General features: G+C 33.9%; 1 protein-coding gene across 2 annotated transcripts in view; it reads right to left on the reverse strand.

The window, feature by feature from the left end:
• The window catches only part of LOC578765 (sodium/hydrogen exchanger 8), a 29113-nt gene that overhangs the window by 11692 nt on the left and 4298 nt on the right, over positions 1 to 13123 (reverse strand). For both annotated transcript variants that reach the window (XM_030975138.1, XM_778917.5), the window contains exons 3-7: positions 12777 to 12922; positions 8275 to 8358; positions 6480 to 6581; positions 2915 to 3093; positions 345 to 483 (exon numbers count right to left, since the gene is read on the reverse strand). In XM_030975138.1, the coding sequence (XP_030830998.1) occupies positions 345 to 483; positions 2915 to 3093; positions 6480 to 6581; positions 8275 to 8358; positions 12777 to 12922 (650 nt within the window). The remainder of the gene's footprint in view (positions 1 to 344; positions 484 to 2914; positions 3094 to 6479; positions 6582 to 8274; positions 8359 to 12776; positions 12923 to 13123) is intronic.

A 13123-nucleotide genomic window follows, 5' to 3' on the forward strand; every position in this document is an offset into this window, starting at 1 on the left:
AGCTAGAAGTTATTTGTATCATCCCTTTTGCTGCAACATATCTATCAAGCCATTGCTACATCATAGAAGTAATATGATGAAATGAGAATAGCTACAATGTACAGTGTATTGTCTCATTCTTGACACTAATATTTAACCGTTCCAAGAAGGCTAATATGTAGCCCATTTAAATACTTTTTGATTTTGGTGCAACATGCCTTTTTCATAGGCCCTAGATTCATCTGCTTTCATCTTGAGTAGTTTGCTATCAAGGTTGAAATTCCCTTTAATAACGGAATTGAGAGAGGTTTCAGAGCAAGGATAGAACGTGTACATCTACCAAAGACCAGTTTACGAAAGGATATGAGAGCACTGATGAGACCAAGGGCGATGCCTAGTAGAGATGAACCAAATAACATGACACAGAATGAACCCACGGCATAACCAAGGGCATGGAGGGCTGATACATCAGCCATCTCGGGAGAGTCAAGGGCTATCACGGTACTGGGAAAAAACAAGAGGAAAACATTAATGGGAATTAAAAACATTGATATACCGGTAGAATCTATAGTGAACATGTAAAAGATAAATATTAAGTATTGCAAATATGCCTAAAAGTGCAATTGTAGGTGAAAATTACCAGTTTCTCCTGAAGGTGTGAGTCCATTTTGTTAGTATTCTAATTTTAGCTGGTTATTAAACATATTGACTAATGAACAATATTATAATATTTCTTTTAGGGGGTAGAGTCGCTGCCCGGCAAGCTGTAGATGGCAGGTTCAGATCCCGCTGGTTCTAAGATTTTTTCTGACTTGCTTTCAATTACAGATTGAGCAAGCAATCTTTATTTACTGGGTGCAAGCCAAAAATGTGTTTAAAACAATTATAATTTTTTTTTTTTACATAAATAATGACCTGGGTCATACATGTATATACACAGCTGTTAGTGAAACACATTGACTCCAAGGCTGCTCATGAATAACATGGTATACATGTCACTATGGTCATTCTGAAGATTGCAACACAATAAAATTATATTTTTAATTCAGTTACTTCTGCAATTAACATAAAAATACTTACATCACAACTTTTGATCTTCAAAAACACATCACATAAATATGTCTTATGTCTCAATATTTTTATGTGACCTACATTGTATCGCACTGTGCCACTGCCTTTTTATTTTCTGAATATAATCAAGCTTCTAGGCTGGGATGTTATAGCAATTAAAAAATATGATTCTATATCATTTTCAATTTTGATTATAGCTGCTTAGTTACTTGTTGTTCATAGGAAAAGTAATAATAAAGATGGAAATAAACTCTGAACCACTTTTTTTGTGGTAGACAAAGAGATTGATTCCTTTCCGGGTGACCTTCTACACCGTAGACACCATATTGGATTAAAAACCACAACCTAAACCATCTGGTTCATTTTATTGCCATGTCTTCTCCTCTCTTTGGTGGAGGAAACTAAACCAAAATTATCATAATATCACACTCTAGGAGGAAATTGCTACGTTCAGTCTGAATCATCCCTGCTCCTGTTTTTTTTCAAGGTTTTTTTTTTCCTGATAAATTTCCCTTGTATAATGGCAGACGTGGATTCATATATGGAGGTACTACTAACAAATGTATATGACTATTCAGATCCTTGGTCATTAAGATTTTACATGCTTGAATGTTCATATCAAATGCTATTGCAGATTCTTCCAAAATCGGATCACTGTTGGATCGTATAGTGTGCAGTACGTGGGCTTTAAAGAGAAGGTTAAGTTTTGTGGAGAGGTGGACAATAATTTGTAAGCGTTTTCATTGTTATTACGCAAGTGTGGAAGAACATCAGAGAAAAAATGTTCCCTGAAAAGCATGCTCTTCAAATGCCTTCATATTCTAAATATGACAGGTAAAATTAAGATCCATGTTTGTATGCTACATGTTTGTGTAGTCCCATAAACATCTTTCTGCGTACACTGCTTGTAACATTACCAAGGCTGGGCCAAATTTCTTATCATTTTGATGATTCCAGAACCTTGCAGTACACACCAATACTATGCTAGATGATCAACTATGCTAGATGACCACACCGTTTCTTTCACAATGCAATCGCATGACCAGAACCCAACTTTATCTTTAAACTTTGCTGTAGCTGTAATAATATTTCTAGAAGAATACTCTAGATGGCATCATGGTATTGTGCTGGTACATACTGTATATGGTCTTATTTAACATTCAAGGTGATTTGATCCATGTACCAGCAAATATACAGATTCTGCTCTGAAACTTTTCAGGAATTCAGACAATGAGCAAATGATACACGTGTATGAAGCTTTGTATCCTTGGAGGATAATTTACAATTATTTCAGTAGTACCTAATTCCCACTTCACAAACAGGGGACAATAGCGCAGCTAGGGAAGCAGCAAGTTAGGGAACTGTACTGCTACAGCTGACCTGAGATGGAGCTAGAGGGGATTTCGCATTAGGGCTTCAAGTACAGAATGGCTTTAAAGGCCCACTGCACTACTTACAGCTACTTGCACACTCTATATAGCAAACAATGCCTAATCTGTGCATGTTGGTCCCCCATGATCCCCTTTTTCTTATGTTAATTGTCAGTGACCTTGCAGGGAGGTCTAATCACCCCTGGACAAACAAGTACAGATTTGCTTTAAACTTACTTCAAGAGTACAATTGAGACTGCATCATTGAGGATACATTTAACAACATTCCCCCCTTTTGACTAAGATAATTCGGAAAAAAAATTGGAAAATCAGGAAAAAAACAGGAAAATAGGTGTAACAATCGGGAAGAAACAAAAATCGAGGAAAATGGGGAAAAAATCAGGAAAAACAAAAAAATGTGGAAAAAATCAGGAAAAATATTAAAAAATTGGGAAACCAATTTAAATTGGGTAATTATCAGGCCTGAAACTTACTTTGAGAGTACAATTGAGACTGCATCGTTGAGGATACTCTCCCCAAAGACCAACATGTTGAGTAACGGATGAACATCTAGAGCTGAGAAGATAGCGATGGTTGCTACGGGGTCCACTGCTGAGATGAGGGAACCAAACGCAAAGCTTTCTACCAAGGTCAACTCATATGCTACCTTGGCCTGCAAGCAGAGAAATGATGAAAGAATAAAGGGAATATAATTGAGATTAAATAATAGAGTTACCTGACATCACTCAATGAGAGTGTAGACAATTTGATAATACTAAGAACATAACATTTTCTTTTAAAGCCATGCGGGGCATCAGGAGCCTCAAATTTTGACATAAATATTTGTCTTTCATATGTGACATAATGTTTAAAAAGACAAAAAAAAAGTGCAAGTTGGCAGTGAATTGATTTGCAATTCAATCTGTTACTGTAAACCACTTTCTAATGATTTATTTTGTATTTATAAATTCCAGGGAAAGTTTTAGAACCAATCAGTTTGTATTGATTTCTTCTTCTGTTGTCCTCTTTGAGCTATGTTTTCACTTTAATTCTATGCCACCATGAGTCTTTGAATCATATCTCCTACACTGTTCACTGTATTCTTTTCTATTTTTCATTATGAGTGAGATCTACCATTTCAAAAGACCCAATTTATGCCACTACTTCAAACATATATGTCTGTACCAATGATATTTTAAGTATGCTTTGAATCTTCATTCCATTTTGATGTGTAAAATTTATAATTTCATTATTTTCATATCACATGGGTACATACACGTTAAACCATGCTGATAGGCCATTTTTGTAATGTAACCGAATGTATACTTATGTGCCTCAATACAAATTATTTAATTCACCCGTTTCAAATTATGTTATTTCATTACCGGTAGAATGCAAATTACATACTGTATATTTCGTTTGTAAGGCAAACCATAATGTTTGTCGTACCTAGCAACAACTAATGTGTATGCAATTTGAAATCTGACTATTGAGATACCTTTATTTGTAACAGGTGAATTAAATAATATATGTATCAAGGTCCTTCACAATATACATTACGAAAATGGCCTAATTACAAGCATGGTGTTTCCTTCCCTCTGTCAGCTGATAGAACACAGTAATCTAGCCATTTGTGATATTAAAACAAACAAAAAACTTAATCTGACCTTTGGAAACTGACCAGCCACAGTCTACATGTACAACCCTGCATATTAATTTATAAGGACTCTGTATCAAATATGCTGGCAGGCCGGGCAAGATGTACATGTTTGTATGTAGATCCATTAATCAAACTAATTGCAGGATTGTCCATTAGTGACAAATTCTTTTTTTAAAGTGGACTCTAGCATGTTACAATCTGTGACCAAACCTACTTCAGCCCTTCATATTTTGCAATACTTTTGTACATGCTTTCAGTTTAACATGGTTTTTCCAAGCAGTGAGGAAAAAATATTTACAGGCATCTTAAAACTTTGAACTATCCTCTTCTTGTGAACACTTCCCCTAATGTGTGTTTGTTAAAGCGCTTAGAGACTTCGGTGGAAAGCGCTTTATAAGCACCGTTTTGTTTATTATTATTATTATATAAAATATAGCATGATTGCTCATTCCTATCCTTGTTGACATTCTAATCAATCAATAAACATGAAATGTGCATTATGACCATTATGAAACATAAACTAAAATATTAATATTTTATATCTTAGATGGACAACTGATAGGAAAATCAATAGAACAAGTCAAGAATGAGAATGATATGATAGTTTAATAATACAGATATTGATTATGCTCTGTTGTTGTCATTTTGTGACCTTTTCAATAATGGGAGATGACAGGAGAAATGTACCTGGTTCTTATATATCTTAGCTGCAGACATGTTGACACCAAACAGCAACATACATGAAAGGCTTGAAAGCAAATGAAAAAGTGCATCATATGTCTCTTAAAATTGGGAATAATTTCAGTTTAATTCTGAATTCTCTTCTAGGAATTCATATTAGTGACTTCACATAAGTCAAATTATTAAATTTCTTGATCAATTTTTCTCATTTTCCTCACAAAGCTGCACTGTACCTGACTTTAAAAATGTTTTTAGTGTGCGTCTTTGTCACTGTCACATAGCACTTTTATTGAAATCATTTCAGAGATATGAGAGTGCTCTACGACAAGAATAACATGATGCATGATCTCAAGAGCTAGTCCATGTATATTCACAATGGGTTCTACATGCTGCTTGGTGAGAGAAAGGGTTGGGCACCAGTCCATAAAGTGTTACACAATATACATGTACTTGAAAGCCACATCTAGACTCATTTCCTTCTGGTTTCCTCTCTCTTCCTACTAGAAGTATTTCCTTGAATATATTTCCCTGAGAGCCATAAAGACATACAATCTACCTTAAATCCTTAACATGCACTTGATTGAACGCCCTTCTGGCTCTCTGCATATAATGTGATCTCCTCTCTTTCCTCCCAAGACTTCCCTTCTAGCAGGCCAATAAAGCTGCCCTAACCAGTTACCACACCAGGAGAACATTCCACATTGTAAGACTTGGCACAATCCATATTCCTCAATTCAAATTGTGCAACTATTTTAAAACATCATGCACAAATAAGATGCATTTTCCTTGCTTTTTCTATACATTTCTTTATTCAATGTTTGTCTTGATAGTCTATATTAAATTAAAGCCTGTCATGATATTGAACTTCGCTTGAATCAATGAGCCTATCAATATCAAGAAGAATCAACCTACAGCCCTAAAAGGGGTGAAATAAGGTCCACATGTATGACAAAAATGAATGGCTATCTCTGTACATTATGTCCCCATTTTGTTTACCAACCAAATATTGGTTAATACAAGCTTTATTAAAAGGAGAAAAAAAGACCACCATGTTCTTAAAGTTTGAAACAAAGTGATAAATTTGAATTAGATAATTTTTCATTAAAAAGGAGCAAATTTCCCTTCGTAGTCAAATTCTTCATAAGTTCAGATTTTCACAAGCCTTTTTGTTAGCATTGAATTGCACTAAAATAAATATTAGTACCAGGGTATTACCAATTGAAAAAAGTGCATGATTACCATAAAACCATAAACATTACAACCTTAAATGTTCATATGTGAATCAATATTGACACAACACTAACTATCAGCAATTGACCATTTTGGAGGTAAAAGATACCCCAAACTATCCACAGATTTTTTAAAGATGGAGAATTCACACTTTGTGCATTACAATAATTAGTGCCACAGTGATGGGCGTGCTTCATGAATATCTTCTGTTGCCCTCTTGAGAAAAATACTTCCACCTGCATATAACAAAAATACTGTTTTTGCATGTACATAAGCATTGATTACATAAACTTCAGCATGCCTCTCAAACTTACAGTATGTTTATAGTTTTGTACAAATGACCTTTATCTGCCCAAGAGCAGATCGCATCTCCACAGTGGCTTATTTGTGAAAATTTCTGGAGTGCAAATGGCCGTCGTCCACACTTCTTGAAGGTTTCATATCAGGAGAGTTTCTGTTTTTTCTCATTATGATTAAAGATGACTTACCTGCCCAAGAAGATAGACACCCCCTCCTACGATGAGAGTTGAGATGATGGTACCAAAGATAGCAAACACTAAGATAGAACCAATGTTCTGGAAGAAATTACCCTGTAAAGGTGAAAGGAAGGATGGATCCAATGAAGCAAGAGGAGAAAAGAGAAGAGATGGTGAAGAGAGGCAGTATAGAGAGGGAGGTAGAGATAGAGAGAGATGGGGAGGGGAGGGACAGAAAAGAGAATATAGGGAAATTTTTGTAAATGGTAGAAGAAAAATGAAAATGGAATAAGGTTAACACAAATGAGGTAATTAAAGACCACAATGTGTACATCTATGGACCAGTTCAAGGAATGTTTGAAGGCCCACCTATTTTGTTGAGACCTTGGTTGACTGGATATGAATTCTAGCAGTGGATTTATTCAATTTACTTTCAAAGCAATATACACTGTAGTTCAAATATCAGGGGGGGGGGGGGTAGATGTTCTCTGCAGGTTTCCATGGTCAGTGATTATTCACAATTGAATATGAATAATGCCACATACGAGGTAACTTAATTCTGAATAGGACTAAGGACTTGGCGGGAAAGCTTTTCCCCACGATGCTCACATGTATGGTGTAGACCAGTGGCCAAACAACCCATACATGATTGTAAAATACAAAAAGGACTAAAATAAGATTTCCTCATAAACAGAACAGTTGTGAAGAGTATTTCAATGTGAAGAGGGATACAAATTAAAAAGCATATCCAGTAATGATTAAAATACATTTCAGTATATAGGGGAAATGTGAACAAGATATACATGTAGTGCAGATCAATTTCAGCTTCAGAATTTTTTTTTTAAAGCACACATCGATAACATTATAAGTGACAACTAGACTCTTGCAATTCTCATTTCCGCAAATAATCCCATCTTATTTACTTTGAAAGAAATATTGATTGGTCTGATATTTATTTTTAGAACAGAAAGCTTGAGTGCTTATTCAATAATACTATACAAACACTATTAATTATACAGTGTGGATTTCAAACCCAACACGACACCTAGCCTAGCAAGCGTGTAAATGTTTGCTTTACTGTAACTCACATGCCATTTCCTCTTTGCAGGCTATGCAAAAGACAAGCCAATTATTGAAAATAAATTAGGCACAATGCCTAGCTTTAATAGATCTATACTGCAGTCTGATATACCATATTTGCCAATATCCTGTGATCCATTGAAGAATATAGCAACATAATATAAAACTATTATTCTGAAGATAAAAATAGATAGACACTTATCTGGCAAGGGAATATGACATGCATTACTTTGCTGAGCGATTAGAAAAATATACAAAATAAACATAAAGTTAATTTAGTAAATAATTTGGCAAGTGAAAATGACATGCATTACTTTGCATAGTGATTAGAAAACATACAAAATAAACATAAAACTGAACTCACTCCATCCAGCTAAACACATACATTAAAAAATCTGCAACTGTTTTGTCTCATTTTGATGCTTTGAAAAATTGACTATATTTCTTTGCTGAAATTTCAAATCAAAGCAACAGGTACAAACCGATTCAGACATCATCTTTAATTTAATCTGTATAAATGATAATAGGAAAACAGTCTATCTTGGTTGAAATAGGTCTTAACAGCAACAAAAGCACAACAGCACAAATAATGATGAATCATGATAATAATAATTAATTAAAGATTACACTCTTCAGAACTGGTCTGCCTCTTACACACAATTGAGGTTTCCATAATGGAAAGAGTAAGGAGTAATGATTGGATATTGCTGCTGCTATGCTAGGTTACCTTGTGTAAGGAATATCCAGATTCAAATATGATGGGAGGGAGAAGAACCAAAAAGAATGTTGTAGGATCCAGGATTTCATCTTGCTGTGTGAAAAAAGAAACAAACAAAAACAGATATAAGATTATTTACCTGTAGAAACTTTATATCAAATAGCAATGATAATAGTAATAATAATAATGATAAAATCTACATTTATGTTAAATTCATATCCACCCAAGGGTAGGCTCAATGTGCCCACAAAATAGTATGTTACCCTGGCTTTAGATTTTAAAATAAAAAGTTAGAGTTCCATTCATACAGCGGTAGGCATGACACAGAAATCATAATAGTGGCTAATTTACATGTACACTGTAGAGACTCTATAATGATCATTTTCAATTAAATCGCTCTTATTCATGAACAGCACAATGTATGTACATGTACTACAACAGAAGTGGACTCAAAATTTCCTCTTTTTTTGCACTTTCTGCTCATGTATAATGAGTTATTCAGAGCACTCTTGATCATAGGATGAATTAAAACGTCACTAAAAGACGTTCTCTTTATATGGGATAGTACACAATTTATACATGGACTTTGAGTTCAGTACATTTACATGTTAGAATAGAGCTATTTGAATGTGTAAGCTTTCACAATCTTAAAGAAAAAGCCGTGTTCTGTTGCAGAGGGCGCTTCACAAAATAATTTTTTTGTGAAATATAATGAAAAACTGAGCGTCAAATTTGAAATCGGTTCAGAGACGGCTGAAATATCCATAAATATAACGGTTTTTAATATTTGTGTACCACCAAAAATATTCAATAATTTAAACTAGCTGTTGAAAAACGAAAAAGTGAATCCTACGTTGTATTCCATTTCCAGCCAATGCCTATGTTGGCTTTTTGTTGGCTTTTTTGTGTTGGTTACATGTATATTACCCACAGCCAGCCGGCCCATGTATTGTTATTATTAACTAATCAATTAATTAATTAATTAATTAACGATCACCACATTTTTTTAAAATTGGAGCTAAATTGATATGATCGTTTTGGCTAAATTTCACACATTTTGGGGTCTAAAATTACCTTCATAGCAATTTTAGGTCGCACTAGAAATGTCATAGTTAAGAATAAGAGCAATAACCGTGCACTTTGAAGAAATTTACGGTCTGAAAACAGAACTCAACTATCCCTTTAACACTCTATACATCGTTTTACTGACTAATGCCAGGCTTTTAATTGTCATCTAGCATGTACATGTAGCTGTACAGTACACACACCCACCCAAGAAGGTGCGTAGAGACAATGCAGTATCACCACAATGTTTGCTAGAGAGCTGTCAATGTTTACAATTCAAATATTCAACCATGAGTGATTGAAGGACATTCCTTGCTCATGACATTGAAACGTGGTTGAATTCAAATTAAAATTTTATTCTAATTTTCATTATGGCCGGACACAAGACAAGATTTCTAAATTATTTCCAAGGTTTTTTATTGTTTTAACCCCTAGCAAAACAGTGTCTCCATTTAGTGATTTTTTTTCATTATATTTTGATCCAGAATGCTTGGAAGTAAGCTTTTAACATACATGTAGAGCAGAAGTCTGATTTTAAGTCTATTTCCAATGCAGTATGTTGTGTCCTTATTTCTCAAATAAGAGTGTTCTAATGTTTCCTATCTGAAGTTAGGGGAGTGTTTGGCAACTGCTGAATGCAATGGATTACCAATATCTACTCTAACACATTAGAACTGTCGCAACTTGTACTATTCTAAAATTAAATAAATTAGTACCTTTAAGCAGCAGAGCTATTTGGACTATAGTCTTACTTGTCAAATATAATCATCTTTCGTTCTAAATACAAACATATTTTATGACCTTGGATAAAGCTGCATGTCAGGCCATCCAAGAGGCATACAGGTCATTAACAAACAATGATCAGTCATATCAAACTTGTTTAACCTATAGAAAACAAGTCAACAATCTATTCACTTTTCAGGAAGTTTAAGGGTTAAATTTTATCTCAAGGGCAAATCCACCCTGACATTTATTGACTTTAATTAAAGAAGTAAAGTAAGACAAAATAATGAATTTTTAAATTTGTAATCAATGAAACAAAAATTGGCAACATTGAGGCATCTTCATGGTCCCATCTCATTTCTGTTATGCTGAAAATTTAAACAATTTCTATTTCCTTTGTTAATTAGGAATTACTATATTTGTTACATATAGGGGTAGTGTGAAAACATATTGCAATGATTATATTGAAGGTATGTGTAAGATTGAACATTTAATTAGAGAAATTCTATTTCCTTTGTTAATTAGGAATTACTATTTGTTACATATAGGGGTAGTGTGAAAACATATTGCAATGATTACATTGAATGAACATTTAATTAGAGAAAATAACAATTTATGAAATTGTTAGTACAGAGCAGATAGTAGAGGAACTCTGAAAATACGTCACAGAGTTCCCAATTTGTACTTTGATCGATTGCAACTTCCAAAATTCATAACTTTCTTATTATTGATCAGATTTTGCTAACACTTTCTCTAATCTGTTTATTTAATTTTTCTTCTTTCATTCCAACCAACTTAATTCGTGTCAGGGTGGACTTCCCCTTTAATCATTTTGTATGCCAATAGGACCTCTATTATGTACTGAAATTGTGTTATATAACCTGTAAAAACCCTGTGTTAATTATCAATCACTTCCATTGAAAAGGCATCATTAATATTGGTAACAAAATTATAACAATAAGTTATTACCATGTAATAGCAGATGGAAAATTATTTGCTTTAGCATTCATGAATTTACTAAAACTTGAAAATCAATTTTGTTCACTAAATAGAATCTGTATGTTTGACATGTGTAAGTGAGAACTGTCCCTATATAACTAATAGAAACTTCTTGTTCATGGATTGGTCAAGAACATTTTGAGTGACTAAAAATATTTCTGCATGAAGTTTGAAGAGAATCACCTTTAAATACTTAGTCTCATTCTAGTCAAACAGTCAAACCTGTCTATAGCAACCGCCCAAAGGAAACACAAAAAGTGGTCTTTGTAGACAGGTTCCTTTCATACATGTTTCAATAAGAAACCATTTTCAAGGGAAACAAAAAATGTGGTCTTTGACTTTGTACACAGGTGGTCTTTATAGACAGGTGGTCACTAAAGCAGTTTTGACTGTATCAGAGTAAGACAATTTTTACTATTATCCTTTGGTAAAAGGCTGAGCCCACAAGGCACATGTGAAGTTTGAGTCCCTTCCATACCATTTACAGTACGCCCTTTGGCAAGACGTCAATCAGCATTTGATGCACTCATGTGAAGATTTAGTAAGTGGTAGGATCTATTCCTTGCAGGCCTTGAGTGGGATTCATAATATCTTAAGTGCCTTTGAAGCACATACATGTACAGTACCGGTACATACAATACATGTAGAGATCATGATGCACTATACAAGAATGGAACACTAGATCAACAGTGATTTAATCTTCATGTATCAACTCTTTGCACTGATACATACCTGTATATATATACACCAATTTAAAACTTCTTGAATAATTTTGAATTCTCCTCTAGGATACATGTACATACAAAGCTTTGTGTTTGTTTAATGACTTAATTCCTGAAAAATTTCAGAGCAGAATCTGTATACTTGCTGGTACATGGATCAAATCACCTTAAATGTTAAACAAGACCACACATGTACCAGCACAACACCATGTTGCCATCTAGAATGTTCACCTATAAATAGTATTACAGCTAAAGCAATGTTTGAAGCCCACGGCACACAGACACTATACGATCCAAAAATGATTTTAAAGCCAATTGAGTTTTTATTCTGATCTCCCATCTCCAAACATAATGGCAGTTACAGCGTACCTTGTACATGTATGCCAAAAAAAGTATTGTAGTTTATAAATCAATCACTAGATAGTACATCACAGGGTAAAGTGTGTGAATCCCTGCCATGGCACCAGCATCCTTTGGCAAGGCATTAATCTACATTTACCACACTTGACCACATGAGATAAATGGGTATTAGGGCAAAATTTGGAGTTGAAAATAATAATTCAACTCACTTTACGTAGTAGAGTAGTAGCAGTGGTAGAATGGTTTATTTAAACCACTGCAAAATGATAGCCCGAGAGCTAAATTACATTGCAAGTTTTACAATCTCAGATTTTAAAAACATTTCAACATAACTTAGGTATAGACAAAGTTACAAAATTACACAATAAAATAGATTACAACTTATTACATTTTCTATACTTGCAAAAGATTTGAAGTTACAAATAGTATAAATTCGTCATTATCAATTTGTTTTAATAATTATTATTAAGTAAGGAATAGTCTTATTTCAAAAAGAAATTGAGGCTGATAAATTTATGACCAGTAAATACTAAAGATTTGTTTGATGGAAACTGTTTTCACCTTTGAGAAGAACAATACATCTTATAACAATACTACGACTTGGGAAATACTCTATCAAAATGGTATATTTTATTAGCTTACCGTGAAATCATGGTTGCTAAGCTTTGTGTGTTTGAGAGCAAGGATAACAAGACCAACGAGGACACCAAGACAAACTATGGCAACGCTCTCAGGAAGATAATGGAACTTGAGTTTGATCACAAGATGAGTTAACAGGATACACACACCTAAGACACAAAAAATAGTTTATTATCCAGCATTAAGATACTCAAAGAATAAATAATGTGCAATATCTCTGAAGTGTTAATATAGATCTATATCAAAAGTGATTTGCAGGAAAAGTATTTGATAGAGAGATAACTACTAAAAAAATAACTTCATTTCTATCAAAGTTCTTTTAATAGCTCCACTTGACACTTATCTAGGCA

The sequence above is a fragment of the Strongylocentrotus purpuratus genome, unplaced genomic scaffold, assembly GCF_000002235.5.
Source record: "Strongylocentrotus purpuratus isolate Spur 01 unplaced genomic scaffold, Spur_5.0 spur5_scaffold_8, whole genome shotgun sequence".
NCBI classification, from domain to species: domain Eukaryota; kingdom Metazoa; phylum Echinodermata; class Echinoidea; order Camarodonta; family Strongylocentrotidae; genus Strongylocentrotus; species Strongylocentrotus purpuratus.